Raw genomic sequence first — 23,042 nt, forward strand, 5'->3', positions numbered from 1 at the left:
AATTATAATGTATTTAAAGTCTAACATTCAAGTTTAAAACAAATGGGTGAAATTCAGAATTAACGCTGAGACTTCACCCTTAATCAGCACTCTTACATCTTGGTACATCATGAGTCAGTAGTATTGTTTGATCCATAGGATTAAAGTGGGACACCCTAGATTAGAAGTATCTAGCTGAAGTGCCTCTATTCTCAAAGTTCTTATTTGTTCCCTATTAAATTAGACCAAAAATAAGTAATAAATACAGTCCTCTGAGAAAGGAATGGCCCCATATTTATCTTAGTTATATATTAATCTGGCTAAAATAAAAGTAAATGGCTGAAGCTAGCATAAAGTGCAGAAATTTCAGAACATACTTAAACAGGAAAGATAGATGATATCACAAGCCACTTTTAAAATAATACATTAATAGTCATTGAAAAAAAATCAAACATACTCACTTAAAACTGAACATTCTCAATTATTTTAGTCATGAATTCCTGAAATTTTTAACCAGCATGTATATGAATCTAAAACAGATAAATTAGTAATTCATATACTCAAATTCATGAAACTGGAGATCTAATTATTACTCTCTTCTTTGTGAAGAATGTCTAATCAGGATATGTTCATCAAAGAAAGAAATCTGATCAGCAACATTTCTTGCTTTTCTTGACATCTCGACTCAAAAATTACTCAAAATGAGACTTGAGCTGATCCTGAGTTCTCTCTAATAAGAATACGTCTACTTTGCCATCAAGCTCATGAAATGTTCTTCTAAATACTTCCATTTATCCAACAGATATTGTACAATTACTTGGGGCAAAGGTACAAGATAAAATTTGACCTTTTCCCTATACCTTTTAAACTAACTCCATTCGCATTATGGACTTCTTAACCTACTGGTAAATTTTATTCTTAAACCTTCAACTCATTTTTAGATCAAATACGGAACTCTTAATTCAATAAACTTCTTCTAGGCATTTTCCATACTGACTTTTATATGTCAACACATAGTGATTTGTTTTTTCCCTGAACACAATTTATAGAAATTCCCTGAATAACAAAAAGAAAACAATTTTGTTATATTCACTTGACAGCCAAAAAGAAAATGACTGCTGTGCTGCTGTAAGTGTATAAAGATACGTTATCATTCCATTCGCCTCTCTGGAATGTATATGGAAGACATCTGTACAGCAGATAAAGAAGCCAGCAGCCAGAGTTAAATACAGCAAGTAAATGTGTTCTGTAATAGGAATAGTTACGGATTTTTAAAGGCTCGAGAGTGAGCCACTCCCAAGAATTCAGTAAGTACAGTATATACCTAACAACTCACAATTTACAAGTAATTTATAAAAACTCTGTAGCATTAAGTTAGTTTGCTAAAGAACTATGAATCTTCCAATTGTAAACTGATAAATTCCTGGATGCATTTCTTATACTGCATTTCGGTATGGTTATTAGTAGAATATTGACCTGGCTGTCCATAAAGTCCTTCTGATTCCCGCATCTCTTCATTCATTCTTGCTAAACGTAACCTAAAATTAAATAAAAGAATTTTTTAGATAAGTTATACAATATAAATATTCATAAACTAATGAATTACATACGCAGCTAAGACGTATTCATGTAATTTTTTCTTTTACCAGTATTTGCCACTGAAACAAAAGTACTCTTAGTTTATCAGGTCCAGCAATCTGAGATACAAAAATACCTGTATTTTATCTTATACAATTCTCATGAGAGAAGACAATAAAAGACTTCTAACAAGGGCATTTCAGTTCTGTTTAAGCAGGTTCCTGGCAGCACCTCTAGCAGCTTACTTCCTCCAGACACAGAGAATTCCTGGCTCCTAAAGCAACCTGTCAAACTTTAACTGCCAACTGCTGAAATTATTGCTTCTATAGAATGGAAGCAGTAGCCTGTCATAAGTTCATTCTGGTTCACCCTGAGGTACGGTAGTTCCAGATGTATAAATAGCATGTGTTATCTATAAATACTGGGGATATATTCTGACCTACAGACATTATAATAGGTGACCATAGGTTACCAAGATTTTTGCATGGTTACTATACTGATTATACATTCTTTTTTGGGTTATTTATCCTGGCAGCAGGAAGACCTGTAGCACTGGATTAAGAAAACAAGAATTTCCTCTCATTTTCTTACTAACTTTAAGCAACATTTTGAAACAGGCAAATGTTACCTGTGGTGCCCCTCTCCTACTCAGTACTTCTTGCCTGTCCTCCAGGCTGCCAAATCCTCATCGCCTTCCCCGACTTCTGTCACCCTCTTCTAACATGCTCTCTCTGGCAGTTGCCGCATCTGACATGGGCTTTTCTTATCTTCAAAGTACCACAATTCCCTGCCATTTCCTTTTCAACCATTGTGTGAATTAATAATAGCAAGATAAGTCTCCCTTTTTGGTATTTGGACTTTTCACAGAGGATGCCTGTTTCAAAAAATTGTAAGTGAAACTGACATCCTCATACAAAGCAAAATGAGAAAACTTAAGACAATTTGGGACCATATTTTGGGGGAAGAGGGGCCATTACTGTAAGAATTGCCTGGGAAGCTGCAGCCAGGGTTAATTTCTCTATATATCACTCCTATCTTTTCTTTAATAACTTATCTTTCTCCAATTTTAAGTCTATAATGATTTAATAGATCTATATTTTCCTACAATAGTCTCCATAATAACAATAACCCCTCCAGTGAGGAAAAGAAGCTAAGTACAGAGAAAATATGTTTTGCTCTTTTGTTTTTTCATTTTGTTTTAATCTGACAGGGGTCAGGGAGGGGTGATATATGGCAAGTCAAGAATTCTCAGTGGGAGCTCAGGAGTTCAAGACAGTCAAGGGAGTTTCTATCTGTAAGTGACTAAAATTCAGTAGTGTAGATGGAACTATCTCTACTTATTTAACAGGGAATCAGCAATCCTGGGCTTCATTCAGAATAGAATGAATAAGCTATTCATACAACATATGCTTGAGACTTCCTACATAACAATAAAGTGTAGGTGACAACCACATTCCTAGATTCCAAGTGTAATGAACAACTCTGATCTAAGATGAAAATCAAATAAAGATCTCAAGATTCTGTCTTTAGTAGGTCATGTTAAATTGTATTCAAACAAATATTTTTACCTCAAAATAGAGTACTCATACGAATAATTCTTTAAAAAAATAAGCACAAACAGGTCCCCTAATTATCACTGCCCAAAGGAAATGCAACTGCAAAAGTTACTAACATCAACGCAGTTGGCTTCCCTGCTTATAATCCTCTAATTCCTGAGGTAGTAGAAAAATTGCCTGTTACTATACCAATCCAGCTCCCCACCCCAGTACTGTACTGAGAGTTAAAGAATCAGAAAAGTTACTGATTTTCTGTTCCTACTGGCCAGGCAGTATAACAGAAGTGGCTAAGCACACGGGTTTTAGAGCCAGAATTCTTGGTTTCAAATCCCAGTTCTACCACTTACTAGTTTCTCAAATTATTTGTGGCTTGGCTTCCTTATAAAATGAGGCTGATAATAATAAAACCTTCCTCACAGGGTTGATGTGGGAACCAAGTAAGTTCATGTATGTAAATTGCTGCACACATTTAACGTGCTTAGAGAAGTAAACGGCTTCTAGTGAAGAACCAAGTTTAAATTTCATGCCTACACACGAAACTCTACGTTTAAACCCTGTATAAGTAATACAGTGTATGGGAAATAATCAAGTGAAAAGAAAACACTTACAAGGTCACTATATCAGCATTGGCTGCTTCCACAGCTATACTCAAAGGGTCCTTCCCTTCTTCATCAGTGGCATGTTGATTGGCACCTCGTTTTAGGAATAAACATACCTGCCTGTTTAAGGGAACAGCGTTTTTGAGATATTGCCGATAAGAAAAAAAATTAGTATTCACCTTAAAAAATAAAAAGCACTACTTAAAGAAATAACATTTTCATTAGGAAATTCTTGATTCATTCTACAAAGATTTATTGAATATTGATTCTAATAATAAAAATCTACCATGATCAACATTTTATAAATCTCATGGAATTTTCACATTTAACCTGATAATATACAGCATAGTGGGATGTATAAATTATGGTCCCTACCCTGGAATATCATAAAAAGATGTACACAGATAACTATAAACGTAAATAAAACAAAAATCACTCAAGGTCATTATCTGGGAAAGAAGAAAGCCAAGGCAATGTTAACGTCATAATATATTAAGGATAATACAACAGCAACGAGTGGGAAGTAATCTTGCCAACTGTACTCCACAAATATTCATAACTTGAAGAAATTGACAAAAATGAAAAAAATGAAAAAAATGAGTAAATGGAGTCTATGAAGTAAAATGGGAATAATTATGATTAAGAAGAAAATACAAAGGATGAGTTAAATACAGCCATTTTTAAGTAGAGAAAAGTTTTTATGATAAAGTTATTGAACTGACTCTTCTTGCTAATAGAGGGAAACAAAACAAACTATGATGAAAATAGAAGATGCTATAAATAAACATTTAAAAAGGACAGTTTCTTGTCTGTCCAGGTAATAAGACTTGGAGATCCTGAGATATTTTACTGAAAAACAATGACCTATGACACAAACTTTATATAAGGCCAATATTTTGACTTTATTTGTACCCTCTAGTAGAAAGCCCATTTTTACGGCTCTATTATTCTGTGAATCTAAATATTGCTCCAGAAGCCACACATCCATAGCACAAAATAAGAATTAACTACCTTGTGGGAAAACTAAAATTTACAAAGTTACAAAACTCTCCCAAAATGTATGTGCTATGTACATAATGTATGTACATGCATAAAAATACACAAATACAGGGGCTTCCCTGGTGGCGCAGTGGTTGAGAGTCTGCCTGCCAATGCAGGGGACATGGGTTCGAGCCCTGGTCTGGGAAGATTCCACATGCCGCGGAGCAACTGGGCCCGTGAGCCACAACTGCTGAGCCTGCGTGTCTGGAGCCTGTGCTCCGCAACAAGAGAGGCCGCGATAGTGAGAGGCCCGCGCACCGCGATGCAGAGTGGCCCCCGCTCACCGCAGCTAGAGAGAGCCCTCGCACAGAAACGAAAGACCCAACACAGCCAAAAATAAATAAACAAATAAATTAATGAATAAAAACAAGCTCCTGCTTTAAAAAAAAAAAAAATACACAAATACAGACTTAAGTTGTCTGATGAAATCACCACAATTTCACCACAGTTTTAAATACTAAAACAGATCTATATAAAGAATTAGTAAAGTTCAAAGTAAGCTTGGCAATTTTCTTATCTGAAAAGTAACCATATTTTTTTTTCTGAATGAAATTTTAAAAAATTTTAAGTTCCAGCATGACAGTATAAGTCAAGGAAAGTATCACTTTACCAGCTCTAGCTAACAATCTTAACCTGAGAAAGAGCAAAACATTATTTCAAAATAATTTTTTCAAATAAAATCTACTTAAATATATAAGCACTAGTTTACCCCGTGTGCCCTAAGACAGTGGCATGGTGCAGTGGTCCCCGCCCTTGCACATCTCTCTGGTTCACATTCGCACCATTCTGAAGGAGAAACTCGCATGTCACCAAAGAGCCCTTAGAGGAAAAAAGAAGGTAACAATGGACAAAAAGCAAACAAACAACAATATATTTCTATTAACAGAGTATTTACTTTACTCTAATAGCCTTTCTATTGTATTTTCCCCAAAAGAGAAAATACCCCCCCGCAAAAAGTGGAGATATGATAAATTATATTATTTTCTTCCCAAGAACTACTTCTAACTGGGATTCAATATGCAGTTTGTGATCTAGCAAAACCCACTACTTTCATTACTAGAATTCCCTCATTAAGAAAAAAAATTGAGCTTACACAAAGTGATATTCAGAAATCACTACTAGCTGCTGCTTCTATTTTCTATCCCATCTCTTAAAGCAAACAATGTTAAAGCTATGCTCAAAATGAATTATGATTTTTTTTTATGCTCTACTACCACTGAAGACCTGAATTTACAAATTCATACCCCTAATACAGCCTGAATAAGTGGTGTTGCTTTGTTTTCCTCAGAATTAGCCCAGTTCACATCTGCGCCACGAGCCAAAGCTTCAGCCATTTTAGGAAGATTTTTTTCATACGAAGCCCTATAAAGCTGGAGTCCTGGATTAAGATGTTTAGAGTCGAGAAACACAGAAGAATCCTGCCTTTCTGCCTCTGAAAAGCAAACACAAATACATCAATAAAAATGAGCTCTTGGCAAGGAGGGAGGGAAAGAATGGGGAGTCATTGCTTCATAGGTACAGAATTTCAGTTTTGTAAGATGAAAAGAGTTCTGTGGATAGATGGTGGTGATGGCAACACAACAATGTGAATAGATTTAATGCCACTGAACTGTACACTTGAAAATTGTTAAGATGGTAAATTTTACATTATGTGTATCTTACCACAGCTTTTTGAAAAAGCGAACTCTTACCTGTATCACAGTATGAAAGTTGTGACATAAGAAACCACTAGTTTAACAAAATGAGCTAATGGGAGATTGTTCACAAAGGAATCTTATTTCCTATAGACTAATCACTCTCCATAACCTTCCTCTCTTATAAATACATCGACTAGTACACCAGGCCTTCATGGCCTTCCCAGTATCCAATGGATAGGTAAATTACTCTGTATTAGATTAAAATTAGGCATATGACTATAAGCCTGGACTTAGAGACTCAGAAGAGGCAGTAAGAATCCCTAAAGGACTTCACTACTAGACCAAACCTCACTTTATTCCTAAAATGGTCCTATACTATCATCACAATTTGCAGTACAAGCAGTTCAAATAATTTAAAGAATGCTTACTATCCTGAGTATTCTGCAAGATCATAACCACTGAAATCATAAAGGAGAGAATATAGGAGGAAAGCACAGGTCAGAAGAAAAACCTAACTTGGGGAGGATGTGGGGGATTTGCTCATCTCTTTCTCCTGATAAGAAAAGACAGCCACAAAAAAAGGTAACGGGTAATAAGAAATACCGTTCACGTGGATTAAAAATTATCCTTAGCTACTGACACATATCTTGAGGCTTAGAAAAATGTACAGCTAAGAGAGAACTTCCAAATATGAAAATAGCTGCTTTCTCATTCAGCAGTATTAACTGCCCCTTAGTACCTTCTAAAAGACTAACCACTTCCTTCAGAAACTATTTAATCAAACTTGGCATTTTCCACATGCATTTTTCAGCAAACAATACCAATTAACATTGAATTTCACCAAAACTCACCCGGCTCATATAAACTATTGGCTGACACTGTGGAAGGTAAAGATTCTCTTCCATCATCAGAGCTCTGCTGGATTCCACTGTCATTACTTTTGACTGTTTTAAAGAAAAACCAGCTAGTGATTAAAGTTTGCACCATTAAGAAAAAAAGTCCCACAATCAATGAGGTTTTAAAATGAGCTCTGATACATCAACGTGATCTCAGCCACCACCAGTAGAATAAATTTATGACAATTTTAATCCTTTGGAACACTTCACTTATCAAAATATGAATCAGTCATGAAGCCTGGCAATAAACTTATTTTCAGAGTCACAACATATCTCATTACCCCGTAATGTGTCAGGGGTAGTAAAGAGTTAATTTATCGTATGACTGTAAGTAACATGTAATTCTGAGACAATGGGTAACATCTAGAGAAATGGCCACACCGCACAATGACCACGGGCACAGACTTGGAATGCTCCACAAGAGTAGTACTTACTACTACGTAGTTTTGAAGAAGTATCAAAGTAGGAGAAGAGTGAATCTAGCTCATCAGGACAGAACAGAGACTCCCGCCTGGCCTCGTCGCTATTTACAGCAACCACTGGGGACATGCAAGTTAGCAAAGCACAAAGCAGGCCATAAGAAGGGAAAAGGGCAGGAAAAAACGTTACTGGGAAAAATTTAGGAGGAAAAAACAGGAAGGCTATTAGGTGGTTAATCAGATATTTAGGGCTTTTTGCATGATCGATTTGCAATTCCCATCTCCCCTTCCATTTTAAGCAGTTTTATTCCTTAAGAATATACACATTACGGTTGAACCTTGAACAACACAGGTTTAAACTACGTGGGTCCACCTATATCCAGATTTTTTCAATACTAAATACTACAGTACCACATGATCTGGGATTGGTGGCATCCACGGACGCAGAACCGATGATACAGAGGAACTGCAGAGCAGACGTGGAGGAAACACACACATGAAGGGCCAACTACAAATTATAAGAGAATTTTCAACTGATCGGAGAGTCAGTGCCCCAACCCCCGAGTTGTTCAAGGGTCAAGTGTACCTAGAAATGTGAATTATCAGAACACTACTTAAATTTAACTGTTTGAAAGACAGAGAAATCCAATTTTTCTTTAGGATATACAGAAGGAAACGGTTTTTAGCATTTAAAAAATCTACAGCAGCTACTAATTCAGAGATTAAGAAAGTGACTTCAGCTTAAGAAAATATTTATATAGACAACAAGTAAACTGTAATACCTGAACTTTGGGGAGATGCTCTAACTTGTTCACTTGTCCCAAGTTTAGAAATGCTCAGCCTCTTTTCTTCACAACTTTTGGAGGCAATCTTTTTTTCCTGCTCAGGAGGTGATGATGATATAGCATATTTATCCACAAATTTTCTCTCCACATATTTTGCTCTGATATACGCCTCCTTCTCCTGTCTGGTTGGTATACATAAAAATGTCATGATGTTCTGCTTAATCTCTTAGCATGGCTAATACTGAAAAGAAGCCATTACATATTGAATTTTTCAAAGAAAGTCACTAAATGTCATACCAGTTAAAACTGAATTTGCAACATTCTACAGCATGTTTTCCTTCCCAATATTTAATGAACTATGATTTCATGTTTAAATGAAAAACAAACAATAAACTGAAAAATCACAAGTATTAACATGGCACTCTCTTATTGTCTTAATTTCTATGCTCATTCAGTCCTATACATACTCTCTTTTGCTTTTTACAGAATGAAAAACATTACCAAGAAACTATTAAAATTTATAGAAATTAACTTTAATTCCATTTTTACTCTGATAAATAATGTCACATACTGAACTATCACTAGTCATGACCATAATTCTTCGTAAGACAACTACTTCAAAACAACATAGCATTTCTAACTTAAGGGGGACCAAAAAAGGTATCACATTTAAAATTTTTGATTTATGATACAACTATAAAACACCAAGTTTGTTCTATACCTTTTCTTACTTACATCCTTCTAAAATGCCTAGGTCTTTGGCTAAAATAGGATATCTCAAGGTCTGAAATAACTCAAAGAGACATGCTTTAGCAAAAAAATAAGAATCTGATTTAAGTGGTATTGGTTTAGAGGGCAATAACTTTTAAGAAGTATTAATTATCATAAAAATATAATCAAACATAGGATTATGGCAAATAAAATTTTAATACCTAATATAAAGAATCATAAAGTCTAAAATTAACATGAACAACAAAACTAATTATCTACCTTGAAGGCGGCCACTTCGTTCAGAATCTCCATATATAGAATTGGAAGTAAAATTTCAAACACAGCAATTAAGTAAGTACTCTCCCCTACCAGAAGCTACCCTTTTCATCTGTAATTCTTCAATATAATAATGCCATGTATGAAATACATAATTAACAAATATTTGCTGAATGAAGTCAAACAATGTGATACTATTCATTGTAGGTAGTAGAAACTTGATCCTTGGAGACATTAATGAACAGATTAACTCTTTTTAAAGGCCTGCCACTAACAGAACTTTGTCTCCTTTAACTGCTAAGAGTTTTTATATTCCTATGTGGAGGCTTTTTTTTTTTTAATTAATTTATTTTTTATTTATTTATTTTTGGCTACGTTGGGTCTTCATTGCTGTGCGCGGGCTTTCTCTAGTTGTGGCGAGCGGGGGCTACTCTTCAATGCGGTGCGTGGGCTTCTCATTATGATGGCTTCTCTTGTGGAGCATGGGCTCTAGGCGTGCAGGCTTCAGTAGTTGTGGCATGCAGGCTCAGTAGTTGTGGCTCACAGGCTCTAGAGCGCAGGCTCGGTAGTTGTGGCCCACGGGCTTAGTTGCTCCGCGGCATGTGGGATCTTCCTGGGCCAGGGCTCGAACCCGTGTCCCCTGCATTGGCAAGCGGATTCTTAACCACTACGCCACCAGGGAAGCCCTGGAGCCTTAATTTTTAAGATTCTCTCTCATCTGGAGACTATAATTTATTATCTGACTAGTAAAATATAATTATCTAATTAACAAACCCAAGAGAGACACAGCCACATTTTAACAGAAGCAGTAATGATCTCTTCTGAACAGTCTGTTTCAATAATACATATCAATTAAAGTGAAATAAAATAATAGCTATATTCAAGATGGCGGGGGGGGAATGAGGTAACACATTAACACACAGTACCTTTGTCCTGGTTGCGGTTTCTTTATTCCCATTTTTTCCACATCAGCTTCATAAACTCTATTCATAACATCATTCCCCAACTCACACATAAGCTGTTTGGCAGAAAGACAGAAAATAAGCAATAATTTCCTAAAAAACACTGTATAAATCCTTAAGCAAACAGAGCTATTTAGTTCTTTTTGCACGTTCTGCAAATGCTCATTTCACAAAGATGCTTAAAGTTAAAACAAAAGGAGACAAGGACTGAGAGCAATATCACCATTTTGCCATTCTTCACCGGAATACCTCCCCTAGAAGATTACTACTCCTCAAGAAAGCGTTTCTCCTCACCCATCTTCTACCAGATTTCTATCCCTTACTGTGGCTAGCACAAGTCTACACATTCACGACATGTGCTAAGTTAACTGAAAAAAGAAGCCTAAGTCCAGACACGGTAAGGTTTAAACAACTCAGAATTGAAGCAAACTATTTTCTCCTTACACTTTATTTATAAGTATTTCTAAATATTTTTTTAAGTCTCAATATTTTTTAAATGTATCAGACAGTTGTGTTTCAACCAAAGTTTCTAAACTGAATCCACTGAGTTCATATCTACATGCAAAGTTGATGCAGACATTAGATTGCTAGCCCCCACACCCCATTTTCTTCTCCTTTGAATTCATAACAATTTATGGAATCTATCGAAATAGGGCTCTACCACAGGAGCCAACTTAATCACTTTCATTTAGATGTTTCCACAGTGATTCCACAAAGAAAACTTTTTTACTTTACTTAATTGACAGGACTATTGGTTTATCTATGGATTGAAATAAAAACACAAGCACATTAAGAACACAATTTTCAGACAGAAATAAATGTAGAATACACTACAACCTTTAAACAAACATATATTTTTTACAGTATGGTAAACTAAATGCTGGGAATTAAAATGGGTATACTATTAACCAGTATAAATTTTGTAAATCTTATTAAAAACCCAGCTGTGATCTAAAATCTTTTATGACATTTTCATAGATACGAATCCTTACACAGGAAAAAGGATGTCTTAGTCTGATGACTACTACCCCTTAGAAATGTAAATTTCCAAATGTGCTATGCTAAAATATGCAATGATAATGACATGCTATACCAATCCATCACGCAGCTCACTACAGCAATATCTCATATTTTTAACAAAAATTTATATAATTATAAAATATAAAATTAAGGCAAAGAATCTAAGATAATTTGTGAGAAACCATAAAAATGCAGGGGTGCTGGTTTCCTTAAAAAGTGAACTGACATGGAGTTAAGAGTGCTACATAAGCTTAGCAATTTAAAAAACCAATAACAAAACACCAGATTTGCCAAAATAACATCAGATATGTTCCAATACAATTTAATTCACTGTTAGCACTGAGAAACTCATACATTTGTAAACCCAGATTCTAAAATCTTGACTTTGGGGAATTCTCTGGCAGTCCAGTGGTTAGGACTCTGCCTTTCCACTGCAGGGGGCATGGGTTCAATCCCTGGTAGGGGAACTAAGATCCTGCACAGTTGTGTGGCGAAAAAATAAATAAATAAATAAAATCTTGACTTTTATGTGAAAACATAAAATATTTTTAAGCAAATATTCATCTTACCTTTAAAAGTTCAGGCTCCCAGGTGTCTAAAGTTAAAGATCGTACTTTTGAAAAATGAACTCCAAGACTCCTAAGTGGGGAAAAAAAAAAAGACTGCATTAATATATAAAACTTTCAAATCTCTATTTGCACATTATGCAACTTATTTTTCTCTCTTAATTGGACATAGTCTCTAATATAGGCCTCAACACATATATGAATAGGGATAGATCTTCTAGTTAATAACGAATGGTGAATCAAAGTCCTCAAAAGTACTTCACAAACCAGAATTTTATCCACTTCATAAAAGATACAAAAACATTGGGCTTCCCTGGTGGCGCAGTGGTTGAGAATCTGCCTGCCAATGCAGGGGACACGGGTTCGAGCCCTGGTCTGGGAAGATACCACATGCCGCGGAGCAACTGGGCCCATGAGCCACAATTACTGACCCTGCGCGTCTGGAGCCTGTGCTCCGCAAGAAGAGAGGCCGCGATAGTGAGAGGCCCGCGCACAGCAATGAAGAGGGTCCCCCACTTGCCACAACTAGAGAAAGCCCTCGCACAGAAACGAAGACCCAACACAGCCATAAATAAATTTAAAAAAAAAAAAGATACAAAAACACACTGGCAGTCGAATTAGGCAAGTGGGAAAGGTCCTCTAACCAATGGGACACAATAATTTACAATGTGTGTTTAACGGAAAGAAGTCTCTCACCCTGGGCAGGCCTACCCACCGGTGAATCCCAGAACACTCGATACACAGGGTGATGCCCAGGTTGATGCTGGCCCACCGTGGGTCTGCCAGACCACAGTCACAACAGCTGGCATTGCCAGGAATACACTGGACTCGCTGCAATGCACTTTCTCCTTTCAATAATTTATCTTTCGACTCATTTCCAGAATCCAGGCTTCCTGTGGATGGAGATGATTTCTTATCCAGCTTCTAAAAGAATTAAGAATTATTAAAAAAAAAAAAAAAAAAGGATTGCAATACTACATTGCACACTACATGCTCCAAACAAATGCTTCTAATCAACAAATTGAAGGCCTATTATGGGCCTAAGCCAGGCACTGTTTTAAGAACCAGGGATTCAAGGATGAAAAGATATAGTTTCCTCCATCAATTGGCCTTTAGTCTTGTGGGGAGAAACACATTAATATTGAAAAACAACCCGACACAATGAATGCATGTACAAGATAAAATGGCAAAGAGAAAGGGGAACAGTAAATTAACATGCAGGATGAAAGACAGAGAGAGTACATGTGAGACTATTAAGACTCAAGAATAAAATAAATACTATTTTATACCAAGTTTTTCCAAGGTATTCAATGAACTGCAAGCAAGTTGTTTCAATTACTGCAGTGAATTACTGAAAATGGTATGGCCTTTTACTAATGAGGAGGTCAATTGCATAATTATAATTACGAGTGAATCAACAACAGAATGCACAATGTCTAAAATCTCAGGCAAAACGAGGAGAAAAGCAAAAGGTGGTAGATAAGCAAAAAGCTAATTTTTTAAGTGAACAACAAAGTCTATACCAATAACAACCAAATACAAACATGTAGTTTGGGGATCCTAAGAAATTAAAGATATGACCTAAAAAGTCTTCTGGTTTAAAAACATTTCAACTTTAACAAGCCAGTATTTTAGTACAAAGTCAACAGAAATATAATTTGGCCCTTGTCTTGCCCTTCTTGAAAACTCAATTCAATAGCCGTTAGGTGGGGCTAAGCAAAGAAAGTGTGGGGATACAGTATGCCAGAGAGGACTGAGCTGGGTGGGGAGCATACCCTCAAATGAGAGTGACCCTGTGCAGGTTGTTGTTCCCAAGCAGCAGAAGGAGGGTATTTGCATAGGGAGACAGCCCAACAAAGGAAGTGAGAGCCTGAGGATAGAGAGGAACTACGAAGTGGGAGTGCCACCTAGTGAGAGATGTTAGAGCCTGGCAGGTGGGAAATGGCAGCAGAGAAAGGATATTGGTCACATACAGGGGAACTGATTATGTAACTAAACCTGCTAAAAATAAGTGGGAGCCAGAATTCTCACTGTAGAGAAAGGGCTTATTTATATAAAAAGGGAGAGGGCTTCCCTGGTGGCGCAGTGGTTGAGAATCTGCCTGCCAATGCAGGGGACACGGGTTCGAGCCCTGGTCTGGGAAGATTCCACATGCCGCGGAGCAACTAGGCCCGTGAGCCACAACTACTGAGCCTGCGCGTCTGGAGCCTGTGCTCCGCAACAAGAGAGGCCGCGATAGTGAGAGGTCCGCACACCGCGATGAAGAGTGGCCCCCGCTTGCCACAACTAGAGAAAGCCCTCGCACAGAGATGAAGACCCAACACGGCCAAAAATAAATAAATAAATAAATAAAATAAATTTAAAAAAAAAAAAAGGGAGAGAGTTAGAACAAACCCTGTTATATTAAATTAGGACTGGAGATACCAACAGGCGCCCTAATGGTTTCAATACAAATAGATACATAAAGTAATACAGACGTAAATGTGTATATGTGTATATACACATGTATATTCCCTTATCTTGGTTTCTACAAACGATTCTCCACCAAAAAGAACTAGGGCAGTTTGGAGAAACTACTGATTTCAAGGCTGGTGCAGAGAAACTACAAGAAGATGAACTCAGAACATCTCATCATGTTAGAAAGTAGAGAACAACTCAAAGATTGTTGGGAACATGTCAAAAGGATACAGAATCCAGGGCTCCACTGGATTGGCCAAACTTGGGTCAATTTGAGCAACAAAACAAATAATGATAGTAATGAATTATAATACATTGAATAAAATAGAGGCCTATATTGATATAATTAAATTTTAAAATGTAAACCCTGATGAGGAACAGAATATCTACATAGTCTCAAAGTACCCCTCCCACACACAAAATACTATTACAAAGATAACATTACAGTAGAGAAGTCTAGCAGACACCACCTTACTCAAGTGATCAAAGTTAACATCACCAATAACGGGACAAATCAAAATCTTGTGCCACCTGAAAGGATGCAGTGAGAAGAACACAGCATCATTTATACAACATTCCTACCAAAGACGCATAACCTTGTGAGTAAACAAACCAACAATGAGGGACATTCTACAGAAATCTGTAATCTTCAATACAGTCAAGGTCAAGAAGGTCAAAGTAAGACTGAGGGACTATTCCTAACTGAAGGAAACTGAAGAGTCATGACAACTAAAAGAGACCTGTGCTTCTGAACTGCATCTTTTTGCTGTAAAGAACATTACTGGGACAACTGTTAAAACTTAATGATATTTGAGAATTAAATGGCAGTAATGCATCAATGCTCATTTCTTGATTTTGATGACTGCACTAGGCTTATACAGGAGAAACGTCCTAATTGTGGGAATTACTCACTAAATTAATAATGGGTGATGGGGCATATGTTAGCAGCTTACTCTGAAATAGTTCAGGGGAAAAAATTGTTTGTATTATACTTGGAACGTCTCTATAAATTTGAGATTACTTTAAAATTAAAAAAAAAAGAAATATAAACTGCTTTACTAAAACATGTTTGATAATGTGAATTAGCTCATAAGCAATTATCATATAGAGAAAGGATGTCAGCATAATGCAGAAATCATGTTGGTTCAGTCCCAATTTTTCCTTTATTAGCTAATGCTTTTGCACCAAATTAGAGAAGCCGAAAGCAAAGTACACTAACACAGCAGAACTTGGGCTGGCCACCTCAAGGAACACAGGACTGAAAATGACACCCATCTCCCCATTCTTCTTGGCTCATTTTGGCCATGTGCTATGACTTGAAAGTGTTTACTGCACCATTCTCTCTGATCTTTATGTATTTTGCATATGTCACCAAGGCCTCAACCCTTCTATACCCTTCCTTTAAGCTATCCTCACCAATTTTTAAAGTTAAGTCCTATCTGTACACTATACTATAGTGTTCATTTATTAGGAATTTAACTAGGCTAATATTGGGTTGGCCAAAAAGCTCATTCGGTTAGTGAATAAGTTGTTCCATAAAGTTCTTCGTGAAAATGAAAAATGTGTCTTTTATCTTTACTTAAAACCAAACAAACTTTTTGGCCAAGCCAATATTTTTACTGAGAGTTTAAGGTTCCAAAAATTATTCAAGTTACAAACTTACATGGTTTTTTAGATTGGCCCTATCCCTATTTTTCCTGTAATCCCTACTATTTCTGGTGTATGATTTTGCTAACATAGGTATTTCAGCAACACCACTAGCTCCTTCAACAAGATGATCTGGATACACACCTAAATTTGTTCCCTCTCAAAACTCCGCTAAAAACTAGAGAATTTTTTTAAAGGCAATTACCCAGAGCCCTTAATGGACAAAGGTGTGATAATCTGAATATGAAAAAAGAGTAATTCCCGCAATTAACTGGGACCCACTGTATTTACCAAAAATCCATGAGTGTATAATGATATCCCAAAAAACATATATCTGTCCCCACTTAAGGTAGCTAATAAATCAACCAAATGTGGTAATTAAAAGCAAAAAATTAAGCATTTTATTAAAGTAACTAAAAAGCTCCGTTGATGAAGAAAACCTGTATTTCAGACAGGAATGCAGACGAGAATGACAGAATTAGAAAATCATCATTTTGCAATTCCTAATGAAATTACAAATTCAGTTATAAAACTATTAGATGAATGGTTGATGGAGCATAGGTCTTATAGGGTCAAAGTAACACAAAGTAGATTTTGTTACACAAAATAACAAAGTAGACTGGGAACAAGAAAGGAAATGTAACATGACAATGGAGGGATCATATTGTCATCTCCCTAATCCAATGTGTCTGCTTCATGTTCACACAGAAGATTTTAGCATTAACAGTGGCTAGATAACAATACTGTATGTCTCCTGTTGCAGCATGAAGTATACACATCATCTATGTTGCAATCTATGAGAAGGAATTCTATAGGAACAAATAGCCCTACCTTTTCAGAACGTCATTGTTATGAAAAAAAGGAACTGTTCTAGATGGAAAGACAAGGAACATAAGACCAGATGCAATGCCCAGTCATAGAAGAGATCCTACTTTGTAAAACAGGTTGTAAAAGACATTTTTAGGACAACTGAAGACATATGAATATAGACTGGGTTACAGGCGATATTAAGAAATTACTATTAAGTGTGGAATGACATGATATCTCTAATCTACTTTAAAAAACTTAAGCTTTTTTAATTAAAAAAATTAAGACATTTATCCACAAGAATAGGGAGAACAGGAAAGAAAATAAGAGCAACAAAACTTGGGGAGCTGAAGAGTGGCTGGATGAATGGTAACTGAGTAGACCAAGGTAAAATCTAAGGAAATAATAAGAAAAATCTACGAGTCCATCAATTTATATCACATAATATTCAAAGAACTCAAGGATTTATACCAGTTATCTTGAAAGTGGGGATGAAAGTAGGAAGACTGATTGTTTAAGAAGCAGTTAGATCGAAGGTGCCCTCCCCAACACTGCCATTAGTGGACTGCTCTCTACAAAGACACACAAATGACTAGAGGTTTATTCTCTGGGAAAGTAAAATGGAGAGTGACTGGATGGGGTTTACCTAAAAGGTGGAAGGCAGAGGATTAATGTATACACACCGAATGCTGCGATCCCCAGCAATTAGCTCCAAGCCAGCCCCTTATCCCTATGCAGGAGATTGGCGAGTCTTCTCTGGGGAATCTTAGCTGAAAAGACTCCAAAGACCCTAACTCTGGTTGTTCCTCAACAAAATGGTCCACACTTTGCTGAAGCTCACAGTCAACGAAGTCCTAACTGTGTTCTCAGAGCTTCCAAAGAGGTTAGTCCTTAACTTGCAACCATGAGCAGATTACCAGAAAGCCAAGGAAAGCCCCTAATAAAATGGTTCTCAACATTGCCTATACACAGAAGTCATTTAGAAAGCTTTTAAAAATATTGATGCCTGGGTCCCAACTCCATTCAATTGTTCTGGGGTGGGACCTAAGCACTGGGATTTTTTAAAGCTTCTTGTGTTATCATCATGTGCAGTCAAGATTAAGAACCACAACTCTAACACTGCATGTATGCAAAAAGAACAGGTTTATATGTACAAACATTCAGCAAACAAAAAGAAACTCTTGGAAATTAAATATGTGCTAGCAGAACTGAAATATTCAATAGAAGGTTTGGAAGACTAACTGATAAAATCTCCCAGAATGCAGAACAAAAAACACAAAAAATAAGGAAATCATAAGACCAGCCCAGAAATTTCAGAAAAAGAAAACAAAGAAATTGGAGAGGAGGAATACTAAAGACTGGTAAAAAGAAAGACTCCAACAACAACTCTAGAAACAAGAAAAACTGCCATTAAAATTTTTAAGAATAATCATTTCCAACCTAAAAATTCCACACTCAACCAAACTATCAAACAAATGTGAGGATAGAATACAGACATTTTCAGACATGTACAGATTCACAAATGTCCCATTTTCAGGAAGCTAGTAGGAGGAAGTGGTGAGTTCCATTTCTTAAGACTCACTCATGGCCTTGCTCAAAAGTTTGTAAACTCACGGGGTAGCTAAAGCCAGACTACAACCCAAGACTCTATATTCAGCTTATCTTCTCCAGGGAGATTTCCACTAAAAATATGAGCTTTCCTTTTTTGCTTTTCACCCAGTTTTAATTTTAAATACCTTTCACATTCACTGTTTTATTAGAATAATAAAATATTTGGGGAAAAATACTTGCATCAGAATACCTGGGACACATTGAAATACTGGATTAAACATAAATATATATATTAAATGTATATTAAACATATATATAAAATGATAAAGAGAAATAAACAAGAGAAATTGAGTCTACAATTTAAAAATAAAACCCATTTCAATTACAAAAAAAAATCATCCTCCATAAAAACGAAAGTTATAATAATCATGCAATGTTGCAACTAAAATTAGAAACTTTGTCAATATATCACTTGGTATTGCAATATTGTTTACTAACCTCCGATTCATCACCCTTCTCTCTATAAGCAGTAGCAATACTGGTCTGAACAGCCTTAATCCATGCCTGGCGCAGCTTTTCAGAATCTGCCTGAAGCATACAACTTCTAAAAGGAAATAACATTGTTTTCTCAGACACTAAATTAAACCAAAAAATAAGAAGGTTTACTTTTTTGTCCACTTTGCTATTTAATAATTTTCTAACAAAAACTAATTTCTGTTGAAAGGTTTTATTTCACCTATCTTTACGACAGGGTATGTTCATAAAGAAATCAAGGAACCAATGAAATAAATTACCTACTGAAAACAAATCACCCATTCCTGTATATTAAAAAAAAACCCAAAAACAAAAAACTTTAAATTTGCCACATAAAATTACATTAATTTTTTCCATTGGGTAGATATATGAAATGATAGTTATCAAAGAAATTTATCTGATATATGACTTCAGTTCATTACCATGACAGTTAATATGTTTTCACACGGCCACATCAATCATCTTTATAGAATTTAAAGAATACGATACTGGGTAGAAGTTGTATAAATATCTGACTTAATACGTGTAATCATTAACTATTAAAATTTATTTTTAGAGCACTTTTTTCCTCTTCAGCTCATATAATCGCAACTGCAACACAAATCTCTCTGTATTCTGGAAAATTCTTTAAGACAAGCTATAGAAACATAAAAGCAACTCTCAAATTCTTTAGAACCACTCACTTTGTTGGAGAGACCACCTCAAAGCAGAATCGTCGTTCTATGTCCTCACAATGTTTCACTGTGCAGAGCCTTAGATCTTCCACCACCACAGTGGGATTATCCTACAATAAGGAAACAAAACTCCCATATTTATCAACCTAGGTTTTAAATACCAACTACCAATAAAAACATACTTAAAAACAGTACTTGAAATAAATGGTCTAATTTTAAAGGTTTATATTTTATCTTATTTTAGATTAATAATAGGAGTTATCAACATAGATATAACTAATAAAGGTAATTCTGCCCTGTTAATAATTTTATCTGCCTCATAAAACTGCTGTATAAGAATTAAATGAAATAGTTTATATAAACTTAGTCCAACACTTGGTAGTTAATTAGCAAGTGCTCAATAAATGTTAGCTTTCTGTTCATTTTCTTCTATTTTCTTTCATATCGATTTCTCTCCTGATCCTTACTCACATATAATAAAAGCTACTTTCCTCCAAAAAAAGAAGCCTTTCATGAGTCAAGTTTAAATAACTGCAAGAAAAATAAGAAGCCTATACGTGCTTCTTAAAATACCTAAGAAAATGAGAAATTTTTAATCATTTTTTAGTACTTAATAAAAAAATAAACTCAAAACCAAGTTTATCAGAGTAGAAATAACCATGGACTAATTAGTTAGAATAAAGAACTTGTACGGAATAAACCTGCTACCATAGAATAGCAAGTAAAATTTCACATTGTGTCATCTCAAGAGTAAAGTGGATATTTGAAATTTACAGTTGAATACATCATTCATAAAGGCTAACTAGGTAAAAATCAAGTCACCAATTAACTAATAGTTATTTTTCTCTAATTATCTTTAACATTCTCAAGTCACATATAATCTCATTATGCCTTTCCATTAAATAAAAATACCTCACTCTTAAAATCAGGTTCAGGAAAACAAATATGTAAAAACAACATTAACAAATTTAAAGGTTTCTATTTAAATTAATTCAAGCTTACACTTTAATGTAATTAATAACCTTTCTCCATTACCACTTTTGGCCCTAAGGTGATATTTCTTAAAAGGCACCCCTTCCTTCAGCATCAAAACAGTACTAGGGAATTCCTGTCTCACAGCTGGACAAAGAAACATGTGAAGGAATAAAAGTAATAATCCTGGGACACAGAAAAATCCATCTCAAAGCTAGGAACTAAGAATTCAGGACACAATGTTGACACTTTCCACTTCCGAGTCCTCTTATACATACCCAAACATAAAACTAATAAACAGTAATCTTGCACACATGCATATTTATGGACTTCAATGATTTACCAAAAGGAACAGTTAAAAAACTTAAACTGGGGACTCAATGGGTTTTCACTTAATTAACAAAACACCTACCTTAAACTTTTTCTGGTAAACCAACTGATTATTCTGTATTGAAAACCAGCGTCTAAATAAATACAAAATAGATTACGTTTTCACAAACATAATTTATTTCAGTTGTTGTTAGAAAAGAAATATTGGGGAAAGCACTAGAAAATCAGTTTATGGTAATTATGTTTTTAGAAGTGCATTGTTTTGTTTTGCTTTAGATAAACTGATGTTAATGAGATAACTACTGAAAGTAAAAAAACAATTTCAGGCAATTTTAAAACCACAGATTAGGAAAATAAAATTACTATATTTTGATTCATTTTTATGTCAGAAATTTATATCCTAACAAAAGTTGTCATCCTTTATGTCATTACCAAATAATAATTGTTTTAAAATAAAAATTTAGCTTTTTGAGCTTCCTCAAAAATAACTAAATCTTTCCCCCCAAATAATTCGCTTTTGTTATAAAGTAGAAATAAAATTATATTATAAATAAGACTTCATTTGTATACAATAAAAGACTGAAATAAATGGTGCTTTGTTTTCAACCTTTCTGAAGCTAATTCAGCAAGCGTTTGATTTGTTAAGCAAAACAGAAAATTGTATCATCCTTTTAGAACTGACATCACAGGAGATAGTTGCCAATTCACTTGGGCTTACTTTCATGTAAAATACTTCTAAGCAGAATAATCAAAGTTATGACTAAAAATGAGTCACCCAACTATTGTTCTGCTCATTACTATACATTAATTGGCAAACACTTTACTTGCAATCTTCTTTCGAAGAAAAAACTAAGTTACGTATGGCATATTTACTAATTCTAATTTATTAAAACAGTAAAAGGACCTAAAAAGACTTACAAAAAAAAAAAATCACAGCCAAAAGCCATTCATAAAAGGAAGCAAAAATTCTCATCAAGCATGAAAGGTAAAACAATTTGAGTCATTATTTTAAAATTAGTTTCATGTGAGATGATTTCTATCATAAACATTAGTTATTAATCTATTAGCAGATAGAGATTCTACCTTTTCATTGATACTAATACAAAGCACTAAAAATTGTATTTAGACATATTTAGAATTTCTATTTTAAAAAATTAAGTTAATTCTCCAAAGCTGAGAAAATGATTAAATACTTTTCTATTTTTAAGCTAGACAGATTGTTAGGTTTTCTTGCTATTTAAAAAGGTATCACCTTTACCATTAAAATAGAGACTTTGTTTGTTAAATAAGCATCTAGATAAAACCAAGTGGGTTGCCTTTAAATGCAAATCATCAAGAGGTGAGCTAGAAAAGGAAGAACTTCTGGGTCTCTTTGCTTTGGAACACATGGTTGGTTAGAAATGTTAAAGGAAATACCTCCAAACAAACAAAATGGTGCAGCCCTGCCACATGGGATGACATGCAATGGAAACAATCTCTGATATTGATTAAAGTGTTTTTTAAAAAATCATTTGAAGTAGGGTAAACCATATTAATAAAAATTCTTATATTTTATATATAGTAATCGTGTTATATAATTTGATGAAAAACTACAAAGAATTTTATTGCACAATGGAAAAACATCCATGTAAACTTTTCATGCTTCTGAGGTCTTCAAAAAATAAATTTCTTTTGACCTGCTGAATCTTAGAATAATAGCCTCTAAACATAAATAACAAAATACTAATAAAAACTTACGTTTTTTTTTTGTTAGAGACAATTTCCTCTGATTATTAACTTTATAGATCATTTGTATTTCTGAAACTCAGTACCCCTACCATCTATCTGCTTCTGGGTAACTTTCTCACATCATCAGTTTTTGTACACACTATAAATTCAAGACACTATAAATTCATCTTAATTTGACATCTCCTAAGGAAAAAAACCCCACAATATATCCTAGGTAGAAAAATATTTTAATTACTAAGATCAGTATGTCTTATGATACTATCTCCCCTCCTCTGCCATTAAAAAAAGAAAAAAGAGCTAACTTTACTCATTTACAT

General features: G+C 35.0%; 1 protein-coding gene across 6 annotated transcripts in view; it reads right to left on the reverse strand.

Moving 5' to 3' along the window:
• ACAP2 (ArfGAP with coiled-coil, ankyrin repeat and PH domains 2) overlaps positions 1-23,042 on the reverse strand; it is a 158,779-nt gene that overhangs the window by 8,728 nt on the left and 127,009 nt on the right. For 3 of the 6 annotated variants that reach the window (XM_059920803.1, XM_059920800.1, XM_059920805.1), the window contains 12 exons: positions 21,080-21,131; positions 19,705-19,805; positions 18,986-19,091; positions 12,741-12,949; positions 12,029-12,098; positions 10,404-10,495; positions 8,488-8,672; positions 7,242-7,334; positions 5,998-6,185; positions 5,463-5,572; positions 3,722-3,832; positions 1,456-1,517 (listed from right to left, as the gene is read on the reverse strand). In XM_059920803.1, the coding sequence (XP_059776786.1) occupies positions 1,456-1,517; positions 3,722-3,832; positions 5,463-5,572; positions 5,998-6,185; positions 7,242-7,334; positions 8,488-8,672; positions 10,404-10,495; positions 12,029-12,098; positions 12,741-12,949; positions 18,986-19,091; positions 19,705-19,805; positions 21,080-21,131 (1,379 nt within the window). Of the gene's footprint in view, positions 1-1,369; positions 1,518-3,721; positions 3,833-5,462; positions 5,573-5,997; positions 6,186-7,241; positions 7,335-8,487; positions 8,673-10,403; positions 10,496-12,028; positions 12,099-12,740; positions 12,950-18,985; positions 19,092-19,704; positions 19,806-21,079; positions 21,132-23,042 lie in introns of those variants that run through there. The other 3 variants (XM_059920801.1, XM_059920802.1, XM_059920804.1) reach the window with 3 other exon arrangements.

The sequence above is a fragment of the Balaenoptera ricei genome, chromosome 4, assembly GCF_028023285.1.
Source record: "Balaenoptera ricei isolate mBalRic1 chromosome 4, mBalRic1.hap2, whole genome shotgun sequence".
NCBI lineage: Eukaryota > Metazoa > Chordata > Mammalia > Artiodactyla > Balaenopteridae > Balaenoptera > Balaenoptera ricei.